The 24090-nt window shown below is 47.4% G+C and overlaps 2 protein-coding genes across 13 annotated transcripts in view; one reads left to right on the top strand and one right to left on the bottom strand.

The window, feature by feature from the left end:
• NECAB2 (N-terminal EF-hand calcium binding protein 2) overlaps positions 1 to 3642 on the top strand; it is a 378861-nt gene extending 375219 nt beyond the window's left edge. For all 9 annotated transcript variants that reach the window (XM_043526524.1, XM_037877468.2, XM_043526527.1 and 6 more), the window contains 2 exons: positions 911 to 1002; positions 2461 to 3642. In XM_043526524.1, the coding sequence (XP_043382459.1) occupies positions 911 to 1002; positions 2461 to 2489 (121 nt within the window). In that variant the 3' untranslated portion in view covers positions 2490 to 3642. The remainder of the gene's footprint in view (positions 1 to 910; positions 1003 to 2460) is intronic.
• SLC38A8 (solute carrier family 38 member 8) overlaps positions 1 to 24090 on the bottom strand; it is a 48385-nt gene that overhangs the window by 8417 nt on the left and 15878 nt on the right. The window contains exons 5-13 of one of the 4 annotated variants that reach the window (XM_037877454.2): positions 19164 to 19362; positions 17687 to 17846; positions 15843 to 15947; positions 14167 to 14224; positions 12946 to 13060; positions 11818 to 11965; positions 10598 to 10791; positions 8152 to 8203; positions 2301 to 4760 (exon numbers count right to left, since the gene is read on the bottom strand). In XM_037877454.2, the coding sequence (XP_037733382.1) occupies positions 4658 to 4760; positions 8152 to 8203; positions 10598 to 10791; positions 11818 to 11965; positions 12946 to 13060; positions 14167 to 14224; positions 15843 to 15947; positions 17687 to 17846; positions 19164 to 19362 (1134 nt within the window). In that variant the 3' untranslated portion in view covers positions 2301 to 4657. Of the gene's footprint in view, positions 1 to 2300; positions 6043 to 8151; positions 8204 to 10597; positions 10792 to 11817; positions 11966 to 12945; positions 13061 to 14166; positions 14225 to 15842; positions 15948 to 17686; positions 17847 to 19163; positions 19363 to 24090 lie in introns of those variants that run through there. The other 3 variants (XM_043526522.1, XM_043526523.1, XM_037877452.2) reach the window with 3 other exon arrangements.

The raw sequence follows: 24090 nt of genomic DNA, 5'->3' as shown, positions 1-24090 counted from the left end.
ACAGATACTCTGCTTGACCTAGTGTGCTCCAAACTGGAGTTTGGATGCTGCAGCATAGGCTAGTAACCCAAGCAGAACCCCACCCAGCACACACCCTGGGGTCCAAATTTGGAGGGCCTGGGCTAGCTCTACTACAGAGGCAAAACCAATGATCAACTAGCCGAAATGAGAGACCAGGCTCCAAACGGAGCTGCAGGTGCTCCACATCTCTGCAAAGCTGCTGCTTTTATTGAGGTGCCTAAATATGGCATGTAAGGGTCTAATTTTAAACACCCGTGTGAATATTTTGGCATGGATTTAGCTTCCTATTTATTGTTAATGGGCTCTAATTAACCAACACCCACATGAAATGAACGTATCTTCTAAATCATATTAATTAGCCCAGTGTCTCTCCCCACTCAGACTGTAGCATGTTTTCCAGGATCTAATGCCCCAGTTAAGATCCCAACCCTTTCAGCCTCACTGATCAGCCCCTGCAATTTTCCAGACATGTGCTCTCCTCTCTACTTCTTCATTTCTTCCTTCCTTCCTGGAGAGCTGGGTGAAAGAGCTACAAACCTACCATGTGATGTTCATTGTGTATGAACACATCTGCATACCACAAGACCAATTCTGTTGATATACAGAATGATTAAAAGTGAGCCTGATAAGATAAAGAAGGAGCAAACACTAGGGATTACTGGAAATGGACATGAAAATCCCTACAATTCTGCATATAGTGGGACCCTGATATAGCAAGCAGGCAGGCAAACTGCAACTGCGTATCGCCCTGCAAACGTCCAAGTCTTTCTTGCTCCCCATGAGTCATTCCTGATTGCAATTCCCGGTAGCAATGGGCAACCCCAATACAGCAGTCTAACACATGAGAGTTTATAGGTCAGGATTAACCATTTCTCAAACTTTGTTTCAGACACCTGCAGAGTGCTCCCTGTAAAGGGTTCCAGCATGTTAAAGTGGACACACTGACTCAGCCTGAAGCAGTTTCCAGTGTGTCTGTGCCAGGTAAGGGCAACGGCAGTCAAAGGCTCTTAATCCCTGAAGGGACTTGGATGCAAACGCTCCTGCTTCAGCCATTTCAGGCAGAAGGCTGAAAGGCCTCAAGGGACTAAGCAGCAGGCTCTCGGTTGAATTACTGGTGAGCTCTGTGCCCGAGCTAAAAAGCTGTCCTGAAGCCTTAAAGCGAACCAGTCTGCACATGCCCTGCCCTGCCCAGTACATGCCATTGAGCGGTACTTTGTCCTGCAGGACAAGACTGTTAAGATTCCAGGGGTTATATTTTTAAATACATTAAGCTGCAGGCATTGAAACAGTGTGCAGTGCCACAACTCACCATCCACACACCCTGAGGGCCTGATTCTTCATGACCGGATACCCTCTGGAGTCATTTAAGCCTACACTGGGTATAAAATGCTACCCAGCCCAAATGATGGTAGCACTTGGCCCCCCCCTCCGTGTAAATGACTGCACCAAGTATAACACACTGGAGAATGAGGCCCATTGTGGTCTTCGCACAGAGGTTACTCCTCCATGAGAGCAGCATAAAACACTGTGTGTTTAAAGTGGGACTGCTCAGTCATTGTGGATTTTTTGCTTGTATATGGCAGGAGTTTTTCACTTTCCAGGGTAACTATTTGTAGGCAACTCACGGCAAGACAAAATGAGTCCACATTTCTCACTGCTGAACAAAGAAGCTCAGCAGCTGATTTATAAAAGCCCCAGGACTGGAAGTCTGGTCCACACACACAGTTTTTTTGCTGGTGTAACTTGGTTGGTTAAGAATGTGATTTTTAAAAAAACCCAATAGAGCAACACCGCCTACCATGGATGCAGCTGTGCCGTATGAAGGTCCTTCGTCCCCTATGGGAATAAGCTGTACCAGTATAACACACATCCACACAAAAAGGGTTGTACCACTTTAACCACTATAGTTAAAGCAACACAACTTGTGAATGAAGACAAGGCCTTATCCATTGTGTGCCTCAGTTTGCCCCTGCAGCTAATAACTACTTACCCCTTTCACAGGGGCTGTGACGTTTAATTAGCTTGCAAAGTACTGAGGGGTCTAATGGATGGTGCTAGCAACATGCAGCGTTTAATTACTTAAACAATTCATTTTTCAGTACACCTGTAAACAGCCAAATTCTGCCCTCAGTCTCACAGTCATAAATTCAGATCGATCTGAGTGAGGGGGCTCCCGCTTTACACATGTGTTACCAGTACAGGATTTCACCCACTGTGCCTATCCTTTTAGCTGTGTGACAAGATACCTGCCCTTGAGTGATTTGTTTTGCAGGCAGAGAGCAAGTTCTTCCCATTTGTGCTACAGTGAGCAGTCCAGCTCTGACACAGCCTCCTCCTGCCGCACCACCCCAGGGAGGGTTAGCCATTGCCCGCACAAAGCTGCGTGGGGTGCCGGGGGAGGAGACTGAGCTCCTGCCTTGACTGGTTGTTCTCTTGCAGCTGCCTGGTGCACTCTGAACAGAGATTGAGTCCTCGGCCGGCGCGGAGTCAAGCAGCAAGGTGACCCGTTGCACTTCCAGGCTCTCTTGCCTTTTCTGTCCAGTGAATTCTCTCCCCCTTTGCAGAGGACTAAACTCCTGTCTTTTCTAATGCCTTTGTTACAGGTGATGTCTTTTGAGTTCACTACTAACCAAGAATGTCAGCAATGTATTTGCTAGGTGTTTGAAGTGAAGGAAAAAACATAACCACCCCACCCACTGTCATAGCTCCTAAACGCTCCCCTTAAAGCTTGGGATGGAGCAGAGTCTGCCAGTCTCCTGCCCGCAGTTGCAGGGATTCATGGGTTTAGTCTTGGCTCTGTCCCAGACTTGCTCTGTGACAGTGGGCAAGTTGCTTATCCTTCCTGTGCCTCAGTAAAGTGAGGCTGATAGAACAGTTTGGCCAGAATGGTCAAACCTGCCTGCCAGCACGTAGGGCCTGATAGCGACAGGCTCATACTCGAGCCCCATCTCATGTAGGATGCTGTCTGAGAGGGGCCAGCAGCAGGTCACCTCCATTAAGGAGTCTAAATATCAGCACTGGTGTTAGTTTCTTTGTCCAGTAGTTTTGGAAGAAAATAATTTATAGCAGGGGCAGGACTATGCTGTAAGAGTTCTCCCTGAGGTTTCACTCGTTCACCGCTGCATAGCATAACAGGCCTTACTCCTAGAGAGAAGGAGACATTCTGCCACTGCCTTAGAACTAGATACAAAGGGGTCACCTTTTTAATTTGTTCATCAGGTTTCTCCTTTATAGGCTGCTGAAAAGAACCACTTGCCTTTCTCCTTCCCTCCCCAGTCCTACCTCTTGATTCCATAATTAGTTTCCTTCACATTAACACCAATGCATGCTAAATAAGCCTTGATGTACTAGAGATGCCTTCTGGCTGTAGAAAGTAGCAATCTGTTCCTTTACTAAGTTTGGTGCATTTTGTATTTGTTTCTAATAGGGACAGAAGCAGGGGAGACTAGTCTTTGGGATGCAGGCTTGCTTATTTCTTCACTTTGAATGTACCATTTGATATTATTCTAGCTGTATGTTTGATATCATCGGGCTCTAAACCCATCGTACACTGTAGGAAATTTAATATTAGGATATGTACAGTTAGATAATACAGAGACCAAATAAAATGTAAGTGGGAAATGGTGGTGGTTTTATTCTAAATCGCTCCTTGCTCTTCAACAGGGAAACCGAATGGAAATAGTTTTGTGAACTTGTAATGAAAAACACATCAAAATAATTCAAGGGTAGGTGGAAAATAAGGGGCAGTTATGCACAAAATCCCTGTTCTACGTAGTGGGAACTCCAGTCTCCTTGTATTGAAGGTGAGATGCCACAGTGAGGGAAGGTCTACGCTGCCATCAGAGGGGTAACTGCAGCTGTACAGATAGGTCCAAGCTTGCTCAAGTAACAATAGCAGTGAAGCCCCAGGAGCCTAGGTGCTGCCCTCGCCTCTCGAGCTGCTGTGTAGACATGTGCACAAAGGATCTAGGTGTTGAACTTGCAAGTTCTAATACTTGTACAAGTCTAACTCTGGTAATGGACCTTCTGTCTCTATTCTAGCAATACTGGTATGATCTGTAAAGTACAAAACAGGATATTTCAAAGATTTGCCCTTTTTCCAGAATGTACACTCTCATCCATTCTGCTGTAAAGGGGTGTCTAGTTATTGCCTTGAACAGGGTGTGTAATAAGGGCAACACAAGGGGAAGGGTATAACCCATTGGGAAAGCTGGAATTTGAGACGACAATAACAGACCATAGTTTGAAGAGGGGAGTATCAGGGACACCTTGGATTGACCTTTCTCCTCCAGTGGCTGATACTTGGGGGTTGCTCTGATGAAAGGAAACCATGTACCATCAAAAGGGAAGAATATATAAAGGTGTGAGGAGGTACAATGATCTTAGAGCATCACTGTGATGTTTGACAGGCACCCTGCTGCATGGTAATGCTCGTCATTTAGCAAACAGGAGAGACTGTGTAAATAAATCTCTTTTAAAGTGAACGTAAACAGGGAAAGGCTGAGAAACACCCATCAGTCATTTGGAAACCATGCTGTCCTCCAATAAGATGCATTGGTCTTTGCAAGCACAGCTGCCTGTAGGTTGCACCAAATTACGTGCAACTTGCTGAAGGCTGCTGGGTACCTGTAAGCAGCTAGACTTTGTAGACCAGCTCCATGACAGCAGTGGTTGTGCTCTGACCAAAGACAAAAGCTCCACAGAGGATGGAGATGACACCCCAAGCAATCAAACAGAACCTAGAAAATAGAAGAACAGCACAATGGAACTCTAAATCATTGCCTAGTCTCCCAGGGGAAGGCTGATTTAAAGAGAAATGTTACCATGAATACAACTCTTCCCCTGGACATTGCCAAAATGAGAAATCAACTTTTGTTCATTGAGATCTTAGGTTTAAAAAACACAAACTACCACTGGTCCCCTAACTGTACTGTTCTTCATACAGAGCTAACTCATGGTGGTGCAGCCTTCACTCCGTATTTTACTGAGAGGAGGAATGTTGCCCAATGACACCTCGTCAGCTGGTTGGAAGGGGGGGGGGGGGGGAGAAGTGTATAGGTGCCTACTACAAGTTAATTAAGCCTGACCCCCATTTCTCTGTCCTTCCAGCCCCAGTGTAAGGTTCTCCTGGAGCAGCAAGGTGCTGGGCCCTGTAATTTCTGCCCCTCTCTACTAAACAGCAGTTATGAGAAAAGACAACCCTTGTTGGGGGAACGCAGAGACAGCAGCTCAAACAAACAATCACTCTTTTCCCTTTAGAGCCCACACCCTTTCAGGGGATGAGCTGGGTTCAGTTTCTTCCTGTGTAATGAGAGACTGTTGAGTGGCTGTAGTCAAAATGTCAGTACTGATGCACACATCAGAAAGAACCCAGCTTGACTTTCAGGTCTGAGCTAGAACTTCTGCCAGGGAAACGAGCGCTAGTTGCCAAGGAGAGACAAAAGAACATGGACTCCTCACCTCATTTATGCAGAGTCAAACCATACTTCTAAGAGAAAAGCATCCCATTTGGTACAAAAGAGTTGCAGGGCTCTCACTTACCAAAAATTGTCAATGCAGCCTCTACTACACAGAAACGTGGGCCCCGCTGCAGAATAAAGAAACTTTCCTTTTGCTCCTGTTTCCTCACTTTGTCAGTATGGCTACACCATTGCATTAAACTCGCTTTGCTATTTTTTCTTAGCCCAAGGGTCCATCTTCCTGACCAAAGTAAAAACCTTCCAGACTTCAGTCAAATAAATTCCATCACAACACTACATGAGTAATAAAGAGGAGCTGGACACTGAAAGACCCTCACTTGTAGATGCTTTAAAAACATCCTAGTTTGCTTTCAGGGTAGTTATGAATATTTTCTTTGGAAGAGAAGGATGTTTGGGTAAAGCTACGAGACTCCAAGATACTGTCTGAAAATAAGCCCACAGAAGCGGTCAGTTGAGTGAGTGGTTTGTTCATTGCAAGGCAGGAGAAACGATAATCTGACAACTCTCTTCAGGTGAGAAGGACTGTCCCTGTCCATCTGAGCTATAGTGAAATGCAAAATTCAGTTTAAGAAACTTACATTGAAAGATACTTGTGAATTCGGTTGTGTCTTGACTTACGTAACCAGTCTTTAAGGATGAAATTCACAAAAGAGACCCAAGGCTCTGCTTATTCACCATTTAATTTGCTTAGGGCTTAAATGTGACTTGTGCTGGCTCTGTCTACAGGCCCATTCACTTCCCCCATCATAGCTGAGAGACCTGAACCCATGACCTCCAGCATCAGAAGTGGGAGTCTTAGGTCTAAACCCACCAGGCAGCTGCACCGGGGTAAACAAACTGATTCCTCTCCAGCCTCTTCTTAAAGCCAACTCCTGTCTCACAAACCCTCCATTGCACCCTGCCAAAGCCCATTAAAAAATGACAGGCCAGCATGGGGTAGTTCATAATTACCGCTGGGCTTTGGACATTCCTGAAATGAGCTCAGGAGGGAATTGCATCCAGCCCTCTTTGGCCAGAAGCACAAATGGTTACAACATGGAAACCAGCTCGTGGGGCAGCATTATTTCAGGCAAAGAATCCTGGGAAGAACCAAGAGGACTTGCGGAGAAAGCAGACTCCAGCACAGTGAAAAGGGCAAGTTATAATCAAGCAACAGCAGTTACTGCTTCTGGTTGCGTTGCCAGGTAACAGATGACTGCAGGCCAAGTGCCAAAGCTCAAAGCAAAGGCTGTGCAGGCTGCCACGCAAGGGGGCTGCTGTTGCCAGATTCAGTCACGGAGTCTCAAAGGTATTTAGGCACCTAACTCCTGTTGATTTCAATGGGAGTTAAATATCTTGGAGGATCTGGGCTGAAGGGCTCAGTTCTGTCACCCTTGCTTGCGTTGACTAAGACCATACCATGCAAGTAGCTCCACCAGTGTCAGTTAACGTGCCTCCGTCTCACATGTAAGAATAGGAGAAATAAACCCACTGAAATTTTAAAGTACTTACAAGGGTGAAGGTGACAGAATCGGGCCCTTACTATTTTAAGTGACTTGATCTGCATTTAGGTGGTGGGCTGACTGAAAGATGCATGGTAGAAGCTTAGGCTGTCAGCACTGTAGAATAAGCATTGATCAAATCCAAAAACAGAAAACCTGCCTGCTTGCTCATAAATTGGAAATTAATCTGCCTGTTTTCCAGCCCTCTGGGCCTGATGAATTAAGGCATTTAGTGCACAATGCAGAGAAAAAAATACATCAAAATTCCTTACTAACAGCTAGAGCCGGGTGAACATGTATTCATTCCAATACAAACCACATGTCCACTTTGACTGTATTCGTGACCCTTATTTGCCATGTTTACACAGGGATTTTTTTTAAAAATAAGATTGCAGAAAAGGGTCTCATGAGCAAACAAATATGTCCCTATGGCCATGTGGGCAGCTCTTCCATTGCTCACGAAGCAGAACCACCACCACCACGTGGCTTAGGTGACCAGTTGCACACCACATAGTGAAGAGTCTGGTTAAAAAGAAACCAAACCCTGTGAGTACAGAATTTAAAGAGGAGAACCAACGACATTTGCCTAATTTGTCAAATTATTCACTAATCGCTCATCGAGCTCTACAAACACTTCAGCTTACAAACTGAAACATTTAAGATCGAATTTCTTACCATTCAAATGGTTTCAAAACTCTTTTTGCACTTTACACAGCTTAGGCAGTGAAAGTAGACTGTCTGTCCCCTCTCTCTCAACATAATGCTGTTTGGGTTCTCAGCAGGAAGGGAGAATTACTGTATATTTATAAAAACAACAAGGAGTCCGGTGGCACCTTAAAGACTAACAGATTTATACACACTCATCCTTTTGGCTTTAACTGCTATGATTATGTCCCTCTAAATCTGTTATTTGATGTCACATTTTGAGACTGCAAGAGCCTTGCAGTGGAGTTGAGAAAGGAAAACCGACACAATCATTCTATGTTAAGTTTTCATGGGCACTTCTGATGTGTGGGAGATGAAGATAGAAATGGAGGGACCCTGCCACGTTTTTGAACTGATCATTAGGGACAGCTCCACTTACACAGGCTTATACATATAGTGCACTAGGAAGGTCTCATAATATTTATATGCATATATCCAGCCCAACATGATATATGGAAGCTTACTTTTTTCTTGGTTCGATGGGTTCCATTTCCATTGCACATACTAGGCATAGCCCTGCAAATCAAACCATACATGATATGTCATTTAAACACGTTCCCAAATATTCCTCCCACTATCCATAAGAAGGCAGTGGCAATTTTAGACAGAACCACACATTAATGTGTTTAATTGCCAAGATCTTGCATTAGTTTGGTTGTGCATTGCCGATCAGCACTACAGCTCTATTGGAACACGTATGGATAAAGTCAGCTATATCCCTTGGATGCCTGAACTTAAGACTTTTCCCCCCATTTTCAGAAGTTTAGTGGGATTTCCATCATTTTCTGTTGTGGCTTCTGCTCTGCCGGCATGTGACCTCACTTCTAGTGGTTACTTTTGTATGATACCCAGCTACATTTAGAGGGTTGTTACATAAAATCATTCACGTGGATTCATTTTACTTAGGAAAAAAATGACGATGGCTCAGATTTTGAGAGGTATGTAGGCATTGCTTTGCTCAGCATTGCAACGCCTAAACATCCGGGCCTTTGTCACTTCTATAACCTGTGACAACTACGAGAGGTATGGAAATATGACGGAGCATTGAAGTAATGTAAATGGGGAAGGGTAAGGAAGGAACGGTCTTTTTTGTTCTGTTTTTCTCTTTGCCCACAGAAAGGAGCATCTATTATATTTCACATCTACCTCCACCTACATTGCATCCCACCAAACAGAAAGTGTGTAGATTACAAGGTGCTGCTAGGATCAGACCATCTTTGGAAATTCACACAGGCCATTGTTCTGCAGCCACACACATTGCTCTGGAATTACATTTGTTTTTGAAATGTTCTCAATACGTGGGCAACCTGATCAGGTCTTCCTCCTGATCTCCCCCTTCCCCTACATACACGGAGAGGAAGATTTCTCCAGTGACTCCATTTTCCACTAAGCTTGTACCCCTCCGATGACTACTGGCAGGGGTGAAAGTAAGGTGGTGCGGGCCAGTACGGCATACCGGTAAAACGTGGCTGTCGGGACCGGCCCCTGCAGCCTTACTTTAAAGCGCTGCCCCGGCGCTTTACCCTCACTGCCCCCTTTGCCCTCCCACCCCGCAAGGCTGCCAACGGGTTGGGAGTGGGGGAGGGGGGCAAAAGGAGCAGCTACCCCGGGGCTGACGATTTAAAAGGGCCCAGGGCTCCAGTCGCTGCTGTGGCAGCAGCGGCCAGAGCCTCAGGCCCTTTAAATCTCCACTGGAGCCCAGGGCATGTGGAAGGGCTGGCTGGGGGAGGCTGACCCCCCAGCCCCACCCCTTCTGCCCAAAGCCCCACCCCCCGTACCGGTAAATTTTCAATTTTACTTTCTATTGGAATTACTGCAAGAAAGTTCATGACCACCATTTTGGAACACTTGAAATCTTAATTGCCATGTTGATAATGCCGGCCCAGAGTTAGCATTATAACTGGCACCTACAAGTTTACGTGAAGAGTTTTTAGCCCAGAGGCTCAAAGAGGAAGGGATTCTGTAAAAAAAAAAAAAAATTTCAACCAGGGAATTTACAGTCCTGAGACAGTTTGAAATAAAAGTAAGTAAGTGGCACTTCCAGCTATAATTACCTCTCACACCTTCAGCGAAGGAACCTACAAAACATTTGCTCAAGAGGGTGGTGGCTGAAAACAGCACTGAATGGAGAAACACCACGCTACTGAGTGCCTTGCAAAAGCAGCTCTAGACACATTCCTTTAAACAGAAGAGTCTCCCTTTTGCTGAAGAATGAACAATCCCCCACCCAAAAAATATTCAAACCTAGCATTCTTAACCTGTTCCATTGCATTTTACACCTACTCTGTGTAGGTTAAGGGATTACACAAAGATGCAAGGCTGCAGAGAATCAGAACGTCTGACTCATGGACACACTGATAAGTTACCAAACAAAATTCATGAACATTTATTTGTATCCAAAACTGCCAGATTGCAGCCACAGCAGGAGATTCTTATCTGAAGGCTACTTTAAAGAGTCTGTGGATTCTGGAGCCTTTCAACCAGGCTCTTTGCTCTAGGAATAGGCCCATGCAGAAAGGCAAACTTAAAAAACCCATCCTCTTTCCCCCTCCAGCTCAGAGCCCCCAGATGAAATCTTGGGGAGAGATGATGTTGGGTTGGTTTGGTTTTTTTTGTTTAAAGGGGCAAATGGAGCAGTGGTCAACGAGAATTTTTTTAAACTCACACATAGCTCCCAGTGCACCTGATCAGAGAAAAATCTGAGCAGGAGCCCCGCCTCCGTGTCAGTTCCCTTCTGTCACCCCAGTTTTCAAAGGAAATTAATTCACAAAAAGCATTTTCACCCCAGAGGCTCAGAGCATGGGAAGGAAGTTTGGCAGCCTCACTGCTCAATAGTAACTAATGCAGCAAACCCTTCCCAGGCTCAGCTCCTGAATTAAAATACGCACACATCTGTTAACAAGTACGTGCCTGGAAAGATAAAGATGAAGGCGGCGCTGATGCCACCAATAATACTGATCACCTCGCTGATGTCAGGGACAAACAGAGCAATGACGAGCGTCACGATGATCCACGTCATCGTCAGCACAATCCTCGTACACCGCTCATAAGGCTCCATGAGCGACCTGCACTTGTCATTCAGGCAGACATCCTGTAGGACAGACCTATCAGACAGACACAGCCAGGTTACATACAGCGCTGTGCTGGGCTCAGAACTCCTTGCACTGGATTGCGTTGTTTGAGCAATGCACTCAGTAGGGGGCAGTGCAGAGCTCAGCTCCACCACAGCAGGGAGTTGCGCGTGGACCACGCGTTCTGTGTAGACAGACTCATGCCTCCCGCACACTCGCTGCCCTTTCCCAAGCGTCTCTGCGCAGACGGAAAGCACCACCTTTTGGGATGGGACAGGCTGTTTTCCCCAGCACACTCCGCAGGGGGAGAGGCCATGGCTTCACCACCTCCCCGTCCCTTTTGGGACAACATGTGCCCAGAAGTTTCTGCCCCTGCACAAAGGCCTGGGACAACTTACTATTTGTATGACAGACGCACCTAGAGGCTCGAGCCAAGACAGGGCTCAGCGAGTTACACTCACCTCAGCTTTGTTACAGTGAGGGGAAGATACCTCCCTGCTAAAAATCTCACTTTCCCCTCGATCTGGCTCCTTAAGACACACCCTTCCTTTTCCCTTCCACAAGACCCCCCCGCCAACTAGTGTCTTTTGATGTGCCAGCTCATCCGCCTGCACACCCTTCCCCAAGGCTGCTTGCCCGGGTGTCCGGTTTTATAATCTCAGACAGCCCCTGCCCATCGATCCCTTGTGGGGAGGTTGTCACTGCCTTCCATACGGTGGCCACTGCCTTTATGAACCTTCTTCGCACTTATTATGCCTATTGTCCTTTCAGAACTAGCCCTTTCCTGGCTTTCTTCCTTCACCATTGTGAAGGGATACCCAGTTGGTGGCAGATTTTCAGCCACCCACATTTGGGTCTCCGCCTAAGGCGTTAACTTTGAAACCAATTCACTGTTTTGGAGGTGGGATGCGTTTTGCCATTAGTAATATCCCTTTCCAAATCTTCTCTTGATGAAATCTACATCACTGACACCTACCACCGTGTCAGCGTGGGCATAAGCCCATTCCTAAGCACTGCCCCTCCACAGCCATGCACATCTGCAGTCTCTCTCTGTCTTACCTGCCCAGCAGGAGAACGATTGGATAGATGGTAATGATGGAGATGCCAAAGAGTAGCCGTGCTATAATGATGACCACGTCATTTCCTGGGTATGACATCAGAATATCAGCAGCCACATCAGCACCAAAGGTTAAATAGCCATAAAGCCCTAGAAACAAGAGAAGCAGCAAAGATCATATGCATTAAATGGGATATTGAGCTACAGTCGTGATACATATGGGGAGGAGTTTGGAGGAGGAACCAACTACGAGGAAAGTTATTAAAATGAATGTGTATTGCTCATTATAGCTGGAGCTGGTAGCAGTGCCTATTTCCAGGTCCCGTGGATCCCCCCCTTAGGCTGAGAGGGGGTCCTTTAGCAGGGGGCGGGCTCCGCCCACCCACTTCCTGGATCCCAATAGGATTAAGGTTGCCCAACGTGTCCCATATAAAAATCTGTTTATAACTTGGCAAAACTTTAGCCATTTGGGCTCAAATGTTGCATGCTGGGTGTCTGCCTCAGGCTGATTTGGGGGGCGGGGGGCAGGAGTGTAAAAGATTTGAAAGACTGGATGGTGGTCACTTAATGAGGAGCTATTCTGTTAAGTGAACACCATCCATTCAGTGCCCTGACTGAGGCTGGGGTCCTGTGGGAAATATAGTTGGGGATTACGTCACTGGGGACTGTATTATAATGCAGACGCAACAGAGGGCCGCATCATGATTGCGCAGGCAAACTTAATTCTGGCATTTCATAGCTTCTGAACGCTTGACTTTGCAATGGTAATAAAGTTATTTTAACATAGGTTGTGTGTGTATTTATCACTTATGTGGGAGGAAGACAAATTTATAAAACTTCCTTGCCAAAGGACTCCCTTCTAGGGCAGCTGAGCTACAAAGAGTTGAAGCAATCTTTAGTCAAACAATTTAAAGGCATCCTGAGCACAATTAGCTGAGGTGATGCTAATCAGGAAAGCCCTTGTCCACACCGAGTGCTGTGGCATGTTTCACGTTGTATACGAACATGTGGTCTAACATCAAGTCATTGTCCAGTGTCAACAAGGCCTAGGCATGCAGTGTGGTTTCTGGGTCAGAGGGGAGCGGGTAAAAGTTTCAGCAGGTTAGGATAAGGCGAGAGGGAGGGGTTACCTGTAAGAGAATAAATTAAGAGGCAGAAGAGCATGGAGAGCACAGACACCACGATCCAAAGGGAGAGTTTCTTGTTGTGCATGCTGCTGTAGATGGCAATGCAGGCTTCATGACACTGAAACACGAGAGAACACTGCATGCTTATGAGCAGGTGAAGGGAGGATGAAAGGCCTCGGATCCCTCTCACTTATGTTCCCCCTGTGCCTCAGTCCCGCCACCATCCTGCCCCCAAACCTTCCGCTGGGGCCTCCCACTCCCATACGCAGCCACTCCGCCCTTCCCCCAGGCCCCTGCTTCAGCCAGAGGCAGACTGCGAGGGTACCTCCCGAGTCCCCTCCAGAGACAGAGTGATTCTCCCTGGTCACCAAAACAAAGGGCCGGTCCTTCCTCCTCCCAGGAGGACACAAGGGGATGTTCTCTGCCTCTGGAAGGGGTCACTGCCACCCCTCTCAGGGCCGGAAACAGAGCTGTTCCTTTCTCCCCACCTCAGACAGCAGGGGAAGGGAAGTGACAAACCCCATGGTTCTTGTTGTCCCCACCCCTTCCGTGGGGCAGGATCTGAGCCAAGCAGCCTCACTGCTATGGACCCGAGTACAGGGGAGCTCTGATCTGGGTTCCGCTGGTTCTGCCTGCTCCGAGACCGGACCAGAACACAGATGCAAATCCTCATTCTGCCTTGACCATGTGGCTCATGCAGGGCTCTTACTGTATCAGGCTTCCTGCATGAGGTAGCCTCATTAACACTACTGCTTATAGGAAGAGATGCCCATTACTGGAAGTTCCTTAAATCAAGCCCCTTCCCCCGTCCTCTCAGAATCACTAATGAAGGACACAACTCAACGTTGGGATTACGTCTGCACCGGACAGGTATGTACGCTGCACTCCCTAAACTCCCAGGGTGAAATCCTAGCCCCATGGAAGTCAAGGGGAGTTTTGCCATCGACTTCCCTGGGGCCAGGATTTCACCCCAGTGTCCCACCCTAGCAGGCAGAGGCCTCGGTAGATTCTGGGATGCATGGTCTTGCGAAGGTGGGAAGGGGGGAGTCTTCTTTGCTTGTTCCTTGTCCTGGTCAGGAATCCCGGGACGGGGAAGCGGGGAAAGAGACCTTCCTTAGCCTGGGGCATCGTGTTAAGTGAGAGCTTCTGCGAAGGCAGCTGTAGTAGCAACCCGCTGGACTGGCCCACAGAAAAGGACAATTGAAATCCACACAGTGCTGTTACCTGAAATCCAAAACAGATCGTTGGGATGACACTGAACATGGAAGCCAAGGAAGACACCCTGCAGATGGGGAGAGGAAGGGGAGCACAGGTGATCAGCTGAAGAAAAAGTAACTCAATGGGGCAAGAAGAGAAATACATTCACAGCCTTGCCTGGCACCACAGCGAAAAGCTGCCCCCCAGGGAAAGTAACCCAGCAGCATCTACTGGCTATTCCAAAAGGAGGCAAGTTTGCACCCACTTACACAACAGACAATTCAGCTTCCGTTCTTGCAACAGACTCTGCGTGCCTGGAGCCCCGCTGGCTTCCAGGAGGGTCAGCCCATGTGGAGTCAGTTGCAGGACTGGAGCCTTCGCTGCACACGGACATCCTAAACCCTGGTCTACCTGAGGGAATAATTCCCCACTGGCAGCCCCACACGTTTGCCAAAGAACCCCTAGCACAGACAGCGCTCCCACAGTCACACCCATTTTATAACCTGCCGCGAACCAGCTCCTCAGCAGGTTTAACAGTGGTAAAGAGGCCCAAAGCCACCAGCCCCCTGCCGAGGCCAGGGCTCTCACTCATGCTAGTTCCGCTGAACTGGTGTTGGTGCCGAAATGAATTTATTACACAATTGCCTAATGTAGACAAGGCCCTGGAGTCTTTCAGGGTTGACAAGACTGGAATTTCTAATGTAAGAAAGCAGAAAAAGCCTCCCACTGGTGAATTTTTTTTTTTGGGGGGGGGGGGGGGGGTGGGGGGGGGGAGGAATTTTCAGGCCTTCTTGATTTATCAGACTGAAGCGAAACAAATAAGGAAAAAGGACAGATGCCCAGTTCTCCCTCACACCCTCCAGGCACACTCACCTTTGAAGAGCCACACAGCCATGACAGACCCTGACACACACACTTCTCCCAACCCCCAAGAATTCATCATCTTCCAATGATGCCTGCATACCTCAACTACCCAGATGGCTCACAGACCCTTTGTCATAACGTATCCTCTGGCCTTCAAAATAGCGGGCCAGATCATCTGCATCGCTCCGCTGAAGTCATGCACGTGGCATTGATTTATGCCAGCTGAGGATCTGACTCTGAAGTTGCTATTTTATGCAACCTAAATCCACGTACAACCAATTTTTTAGCCACCCCTCTGTTGCCCATATGAGGTATCTGGTGGGCCCCAAAACATAGAAACCCCCTGCTTAGACATCCACATCCCAGCCCTAGCAGCAACAAAAGGGTTACTACTCTAACCACTCTGCAATGGCATTGATTGCTTAGCCTTGTTTCAAAGTGAGCAGCATGCACTTTGTTGGATTAGTTATTGGGGCAGGGAGAGCCAAGCACTCCTTAAGGGCCTGAGACGCAGGGTAGCACCTCCAGGCATGATTGCAGCTGCCCTGGCCACTAACTTTATTGTCAGCAGATCCAGGACTCCTCCAGGACATTAGCACAGCATGGCAAGCCAAGGAGGAGGAATACAAAGGAAAAAAAAAAAAAAAAAAACAACACAGGCAGACTTTCCTGCAGTTTTAACAGCCTGGCACTGCATAAAAACAGCCCTGAAGTTCCAGCACATTTGTTGTGTTAGCATCCTAATTGCCACTTAGCACATTTGTCTCCTGGGTTTAGTGCCAAGTCAAGGACCCCTTGAGACCCTTGAAGCGGTGATAAATGGTTGCACCAATACTTACCTTGAGGAATAATGGTGCTCATACAGGATAACATGCTCCGTTCTTAGGTAGTATTTTATTATAATCACCAGGGTCAGGTAGCAAGCAGCCAAAGTACCTAAAATACTAACACAAAGGATTGGAGAGGAAAAGTGTTAAGCTTTTATCGTACCAAATGAAGATTCAGCCAGGCTATGTTGGCAGGCTGTAATGTTCAATGAGTGCGCGTTACAAACCTATCAGAATATACTGCGATTTAGAAGGGCAGCAACCTGGCTACTCACAGAAACTGGTAAAATACTGCACTTCTTAGTTCACCTGACTGCAGCCAGACCCCCAGCATGCACCAGTATCTGCACAAAGGGAAACACCTCCCTGTCCACAGAGAGAAGCGTTTTAACTCTAACAGGAGTCTGGCCCGGAGTCTCCCCTCTTACTTGAAAGCAGCAAAGAGTCCCGCGGCACCTTATAGACGTATTGGAGCATAAGCGTTTGGAGGTGAATACCCACATCTTCAGAGGCATGCATCGTATTCTTCCACGAACGCTTATGCTCCATTACGTCTGTTAGTCTATAAGGTGCCACAGGACGCTCTGCCGCTTTCACAGATCCAGACTAACACGGCTACCCCTCTGATACTCTCTCGCTTGGTTTACACTGCTATGACTTCATTTGGACTTGCTCCCAATTCACTGAGGGGAAAGCGGGAGCACACAGTCATGCCCTATGCCACGTACATGTTTTCTGTAACACTCACCACTTCTAGCTTTACAGAGACTGGAGATACAGGAATGAGCTCACCTGCCACTGAAATGCAGCCTCCTCTGGGGTGGAGCTAGAGACATGCTGCACCAGCAGCACAATGCAGGAGTTTGAGGGAGTGAACGGGAAAGATTAATATCTTGGACTGAAACTGCAGGCAGGGGGATTTAGGTAGAAAGAAAATTATCCAAGATGCAGTTTGGCCAAGACACTGATTTAGCACCCCCATTCCTGAGAGATTGTTAGGGGGTCCGTAGTGTCATTCAGAAACCTCTGCCCGAGTGAGAGGTGCTGAAAGGACGGGACGTCAGAGAAAGCCGTGTTAACGTGTTCCCAGTCTCTTCTTATGGTGTCTATTTTAGGTCACACCCTATTTATTAGCAATTACAAGTGATATTATCGGCTGACAGCCAGCTTGTCTTCTCAGCTCTGCTCTGACACTAGGGATTCGCTTGCCAGGTTGTATTTACCACGTTCACCAGGAAGTTTCTTAATCTTTTCTAAGAAGCGAAACCAAGTCCCAAGCCCACCGAGAGCTCAGCTAACACACATGTGGGGCTCAGTCCCGCAGGCGCCCAGCGCTGCACACAAAGCCAAAGCCCTCGCCCTGATTCAGTACCTGTGGACAGGGGTTTCTGTAGCGTGGTCAGAAGCTCGCCAGCGCTTCACCTGCACTGACTGGAGCAGCGGGGAGGATGGCTGTGCATGGGCCCGATTTCAGCTCCTCCTCCTCCTGCGAGCCAGCCGGGGGAGTGGCTGACTTGAGAGCATTTCAGAACAGCAGGTAGAAGAAAGCGAGACCAGGGCAGGGAGGAGGGCCAGCCGCTGACCTGGGAGTATATCTGAAGGTTACCTGCAGCTGCTCAGTGCCTCACTGGGTATTTATGGCACAGTGATCTTGGTGCACGCCAGCCTGCACCTCCCATGTCCCTCCTCTTAAGTCCCCACATTGGGGGAATTGTGGTAACAGAGCACCAGGCTCAGCTGCCCTGCCAGCGGCTCAGCATGCTTCTCTCACCCCCTCGCTTGCAGAGCTGGGTGCATTTGGTCCCAGTTCAGCCTATCAGCCTTCCCCACAGCTCCGTGGTTAGCGCCAAGCGTACCTGGTGTATTTCTGGAACCCGATCTCCCTGGGAACGGACAGAGGGAAGATGACCAGGGCACACAGGGCAGTCAGGGTGAAGCGGTAATCTGTATACCAGTGCTGGGGAGGAGGCGGCCCTTCTCCACTCAGAGTCACATTCATGTAGAGGGAGTCACATACTGAAGAGGAGAAATGGAAGAGGAGGTTCAGGGGGGCGTAGGAGATCAGCGTCAGCTCCTCTTGTGTCGTCCTAGTGGTCAGCAGCAATAGGGCCGGCAACAGCATAAATCGCTTTTAAGATCTCAAACAGGAACTGCTCACGAGCACCCAGGAATTAAGATCAAGTTTCAGACAGAGGGCTCCAGGGCCGTAAGGATGCAGTCCCATCAGTAATACAGCTCGGCAGACGCTGGACTAGCCTCAGCTGGAAACAGGAGTTTACAAAAAGTCTGGGAGGGATTGACCATGGAGAAAATGGCCCGCTGCAGGATTGACAGGATGGCCGCCTTTCGCCAAACACACAGGCAGCAGGGTGTGCCAAAACACTCTGCCTCCCTCAAAATTGTCTCTGTGCTGATAAAGTTAATAGCCTAATTTTCCAGATGTGACTAGTGATGTTGGGTGCTTTCCTGGAGACGCCTTAAAGGGGCCAGACGCTCAGCACTTTCCAAAAATCGGGCGTCTTTATGATATCTCAAGTTGGGCACCCCTGCCCCAAAATCAAGCCCAACACATTTGTTTTGGGAGTCTCTTATGCATGCCTAGGGGGCGGTTTACATACATGCAGAGAGCCTGAATGATGCAGACTGCAATAGCTCATGCTATTGGCCCAAACATGGATGGCCACTTCTGCTTTGGTGGGTCTAGGGCAGAGGTGGGCAAACTACGGCCCGCGGGACCGTCCTGCCCGGCCCCTGAGCTCCTGGCTGGGGAGGCTAGTCCCCTCTCCTCAACTGCCCCCCTTCCACCACAGCCTCAGCTCACCATGCCACCATCGCTCTGGCCTGCCGCTCCTGCCGGGCAGCACGGTGGCGTGGCTGTCTCCGGCATGGTAAGGGGGCAGGGAGTGGAGAGTCCCAGGGGGCAGTCAGGGAGCGGGGGGGGTTGGGGGGGCAGAGGTTCTGGGGGGGCGGGTCAGGGAACAGGGGGGCAGTTGGATAGGTGTGGGAGTCCCCTCAGGGGGTGGGGGTCAGGGCAGTCAGGGGACAGGGAGAAGGGGCAGTTGGATAGGGGGTGGGGTCCCGGGGGGGAGGCGATCAGGAGACAAGCAGCAAGGGGGGTTGGATGGGTCGGCGGTTCGGGGGGAGCAGTCAGGGGGTGGGGGCGGATGGGGGCCAGATTGTTTGGGGAGGCACAGCCTTCCCTACCTGACCCTCCATATAGTTTTGCAACCCCGATGTGGCCCTTGGGCCAAAAAGTTTGCCTCCACCGGCTAGGGTCACAGTCAGAACAAGGGGACTCTGTGCCAGGTCCATTCTCTAAGCGGGGACACTTACATTTTTCCAGCTGATCGCCCACAACTCTGAGAAAGGCTACGGAAATCATGAAGAGATTTAAAATGAAGCAGATCTCGCAGAGCTTCCCAATGGCCGACCCACAGATTTCTCTGACTACGCCCTGGTACGTGGACTGGGTGCTGATGGAGGAGGCATATCCCAGGATCACTAGGCCGCTAATTAGGAATATTAAGGAGCCCTGCAGAGATGGAGGCCATAGGAAAGAAAACTGCCGTGAGTTAGCATTTCCACTGATCCTCTTTTAACCAGTAACAATTAGAACTGCCCATGTTATGTTGTGAAAGTCTTTCCTCAAAAAGCCCCGGAAGTTACATGGCAGCTCTGTAACATAAGCATAAAGCAACTGATACCCAAGACAAACACATCACAGGCTTTGGCAAGAGGAGGCTGCTTCCTTTTGATTCTTCTAGTAAAGTGAATGCCTCTGAACCACTAGGAGATAGAGAAGGGAGAGCGCAGAATCCCAGGCATCACTACATTTATTATTTGTGTTGCCGTAAAACCTAGGTGCTTCGGCATGGACCAGGACCCCACCGCACTTGGCGCCGTACAAACATAGAACAAAAAAGACACTTTTGAGGGGTAAGATAGAAAAATCTAAAACAGAATTGGCAACGCCCAATCTTGTATCCGGCCACTACATGGCAGAGGGCAATCTAACCGCCTACTTTAATGGATGCATTGTCATTTCTAATGCGGTTGGTTAGCCCCGATTCATAGATAGATCTCGAACACCCCTTTCTATCAATGTAGAATGTAACATATCAATCCAGGCTTGAGTACAATGAATATGCAGGTGTAAGGAGAGTCTTTAGGTTTGGTGTCTCTAGTTTATTTCCCTGTGGAACCTGGGCCATAGTGGAACACAGGCTATCTGCCAACGCTATTCTGAAGGAGACACACCTAGTACGTCAGTTCAGGGTGGGGGTGCTTTTTTGCACTAGCGGCCAAGATAGGCTACAAATGAAGGATCGTTTTAGGAGAATAATCAAAGGTTAGCAAATTTTCCTGTCAAAACACCCTCCAGCAGCATCACCTCAGTATTACCTTCTTCTCCCTCTTGCTAGAAGCTGCCATGCAAAAGAGTGAACCCCAACAAGAAGAGAAATTGACTGACTCTGCAGGGGAAACAGTGAAACTGACGATGCAGAAATGGGACAGATGGGGAAAGTGTTGCAGTTAGGGAAGGACTTTTCTTCCTGCCTGTTTGCACTGGGAAACCTGAGCTATACATAAGAGAAATACCACCACCTAGCACTTGTCATCAGGAGATCTCCAAGCGCTTCGCATAGGAGATCATTATAAATGCAATCAAACTAGTTACAAGGTTCTCACCACTGCCCTGCCACCCTACCTAAGGCCTGCTTGCTGAACTTTTTGGGGTACTCCACATGTATTTCATGTGGTAACATGGAAAACAAGCAGCAAAGTAGATGCCTTAAGCCAAATCCTCAGCTGGTGTAAACCAGCATAGCTTCACTGAAGTCAATGAAGCTATACCAATATGCACCAGCTGAGGATCTGACCCTGAAAGTATGTCTACAATGCGAAGGAAAACCTGCAGCAACAAGTCTCAGGGCCCAGGTCAACTGACTTGTGCACGCAGGGTTCAGGCCACAGGGCTAAATAGCAGCATAGACATTCCCACTCAGGCTGGAGCTTGGGCTTCGAGACCCTTCCCGGTCACTGGGTTTCGGAGCCCGGGCTCCAGCCTGAGTGAGAATGTCTACACCACTGTGTTTAGCCCAGCAGTCTGAGCCACTTGACCTGGGCTCTGAGACTCGGTGCTCCGAGTTTTTCTTTGCTGTGCAGATGTACCTTCAGTGCCTTCACTCAAATCACCGTTATACAAGCACAGAGCAATAACAAGGGAAGTCTGATATTGGAGATGGAAGAGCCAAGAATCAGATTAAGTTTCTTCGGGGGGGGGAGGGGGGGAGGAGGGTGCGTTTCAGAGAAGATCTAGAAGTTCCTAAACCTGCAAACTCACCAGCAAGCATTTACAGCGGTACCAGCTGCACCCCTGATGAGGATGACAGGAAGAGATTGACACACCTGAAAAAATACATCTTACAGGGGAAGTCTGCCTTCAAGGAGGAAGTGAACCCAGAGGAAATCTCTTAATTGATGCATACCCGTTAGTAATCTTATTTAAAATAACATACAAAGTTAAAAGATTTAAACCTGCCTTTATTTTCATTTAGACTTCAGTTAAATCCACTAGAACCAGAAAAAAAGGCCAAAGAACTAGCTATACACACGGGCCTCATTTCCAGCATGGCTTAGCTGCCCCCACGCCCTTTGACTTCAGTCAGCATTGTGGGGGCTCAGGTCTCTGGGTATCAGGCCCATATGGTAAGATTTCCTCAGCGTCAGTTCAAGGTCTCCCCAGCCGGGAGCTCAGGAGCCGGGCAGGACGGTCCCACGAGCTAGATGTGGCCCGTGGGCTGTAGTTTGCCCACCTCTGCTTTATCCCAACCCCATTCACTTCACTGGGCTTTGGATCAGACCCTCAGTCAGTGACTCATTTAAACTTGATGCAGGAAAGGTACAATGGGGCTCAGATCATATTCCTCATAAAAATCAAATGGAGAGAGTGGGGCCCCATTCTTCTCATGTAAGCCAGTCAAGCTTGATTGGTTTCAGTGAAATTACTCCTGTTGTATAACAGTGAAAGGAAGAGGAGGATAAAGTCCAGTGCCATCGACATAATAGAGGTCCAGAAAGGTTCATATTCATGTGAGGGGAAGATTTTCAAAAGGCATAAAGGGCAGGTGGGCACCCAAGTGTCTTTGAAAATTCCCCCGTAACCTTTTGAACCTACTCCTACATCACTCAGTGCCTGTAAATCCTAGAGACAAGGCGCAATGGTTTCTATGCTGGAGGCATCAGGTTTTTTGTGAGGACATGGCTGCCCATCAGTTGTGCTTTTGTGTGTTTTCATATTTGATTTTAATGGTTGTTGTCTCACCAATATTAAGCTGCAAGAAAATTTCACACAATAAATTGCAGAGTCTGTTACACAAGTTGTGTGATCTCATAAGAACTCTTACCAGCTGGATGATAAGAAATGCATATTACGCCAATAAGCATGATTAATGCATAAACAGCACCTCATTAATAGGTTACTTAAATTCTGATTTTGTACATCAGACACTGAATATCTTTGATTATTTGTTAATACAAAAATGCTTGTGCAACAAAAAAATTTGTTTTCCTCCTTTACCAACTTTTAAAACATGCTCAATAATTGTTAACAATTTATCAGTATAAATGAAAATTAGGTGTTTGTCTTACTCTTCAGAATTTTTGTAACTTAGTACACTTCCATCACCCTGTAATTCATTCATTTGGGTCCCATTCAAGATCTTCATCTCTCTCACTTCAGATTCCTTAAATCCTGCATTTTCAAGTTGAAGACTCTCCAATTATCTTAAATTTATTTTATGCTGATGTGAGGCACAACCCAAAGACCCGTTCCACCAAAGGGAGCCTTTCCACCGATTTCTATAGGTGTTGAAGCTAACTGAGAACCTGGAAATGTTTTGGTTACTGGTTGGAAACTACAGACAAGAAGGTAATTGTGTACCTCTAGCTGAAGGAGAATTAGATTATTGTGCAAAGAAGTCAATGTTATTTTAATCAAACTTTGCAGAAAAACGTGGCATTGGAGTCGGTGGATAATTGATTGGAAAAGCTTCAATTAATCAAGAAATCTCACTGGCAGAGTAGAAAACTCTCTCTTACATATCTCAATTACCGGCAATATGAACAAATAATTTAAAATCCTCCAATAGACAGGTCATACCCACGCACAGCATCCCCACAGATTTCCATACAGGGGTGCCATCTCTGTCCCCGTAGCTATCCACCTCACCTACCACAAGTCTAATGTAGTTCTTATTCATTAAAATTCTAATGTGGAGCATCCAGAGAAGGTGAATTCAAACAAGATTTAGTTGCGTCAGTCCTATCACTAGGAAGTAGTATCAGTGCACACAAGTTGGTCATGCTTAATGTTGCCAAAATTAAAATTATGGCTTCCCCCCCCCCCAGTCCACTGACTTTTAATTATAAAAATCTATACTATCCTTGATAGAAGGGAAATTATATAGATATGGTCTTTATTATAAAAAAAGTAAAACAAACTGAGAAAAAGGTTGCAAACTTGAATCTGTGTCTGTCAGATCTATCGGGTGTTTTTACCATCAAAGGTTAATGTACTTTTGGTAATATATAAACTGAAACTTATTGAATGCTCGAGCCAATCTCTCTCCATTTATTATTCAAATCATAAGAATAATTTGTTTTTAATATGAGAATGTTGGATGAAAGTTATGTATACACCTCATTTCTATCATCCTCATTCACCTCAATTACCAACCCAATTAGTTCGTAAATTGCTTTTACGATCATGTATTCCTTAGCAATTTTTACAAAACTTTCCATTTCTTCACAAGTTAGACAAGTACATTTTGTTGGGGGTTTTATGTAACATATTCTCCCATAATAATTGTACCAAGTTGATAGGAGTCTCCATTCTGATTACTTGGTGGCAGCTAAAGGCTCCAGCCCTTAGTTGGAATTGGGGCTCTCTTGTGCTGGATGCTACAGGGTCTGCCCCAAAGAGCTTACAGTCTGAGGCCCCGGATTCCAAACGTTCCCATGCTTCGCGTGGAGCATGCGCTCATGTGTTGGCAGCACTGGGGTGTAAAGGAGCTCAGTGACAGACACAGGGCAGAGAAGAGGCACAGGATATGCAAGCGGTGTTTGTCACATATATACATCGACACACAATCCCCAACAGGGACTGGCTATGGACTATTTTTAACTCCCTGCCCCCTACCCTAATTACAGGGTAAACCACTGAGCTGACCAAGTGCAATTTGAACTCACCTCTTTTCTC

The sequence above is a fragment of the Chelonia mydas genome, chromosome 12, assembly GCF_015237465.2.
Source record: "Chelonia mydas isolate rCheMyd1 chromosome 12, rCheMyd1.pri.v2, whole genome shotgun sequence".
Classification (NCBI taxonomy): Eukaryota; Metazoa; Chordata; order Testudines; family Cheloniidae; genus Chelonia; species Chelonia mydas.
Note: the sequence above shows the minus strand (reverse complement) of the source record. Positions and strands in the feature narration are given on the sequence as shown.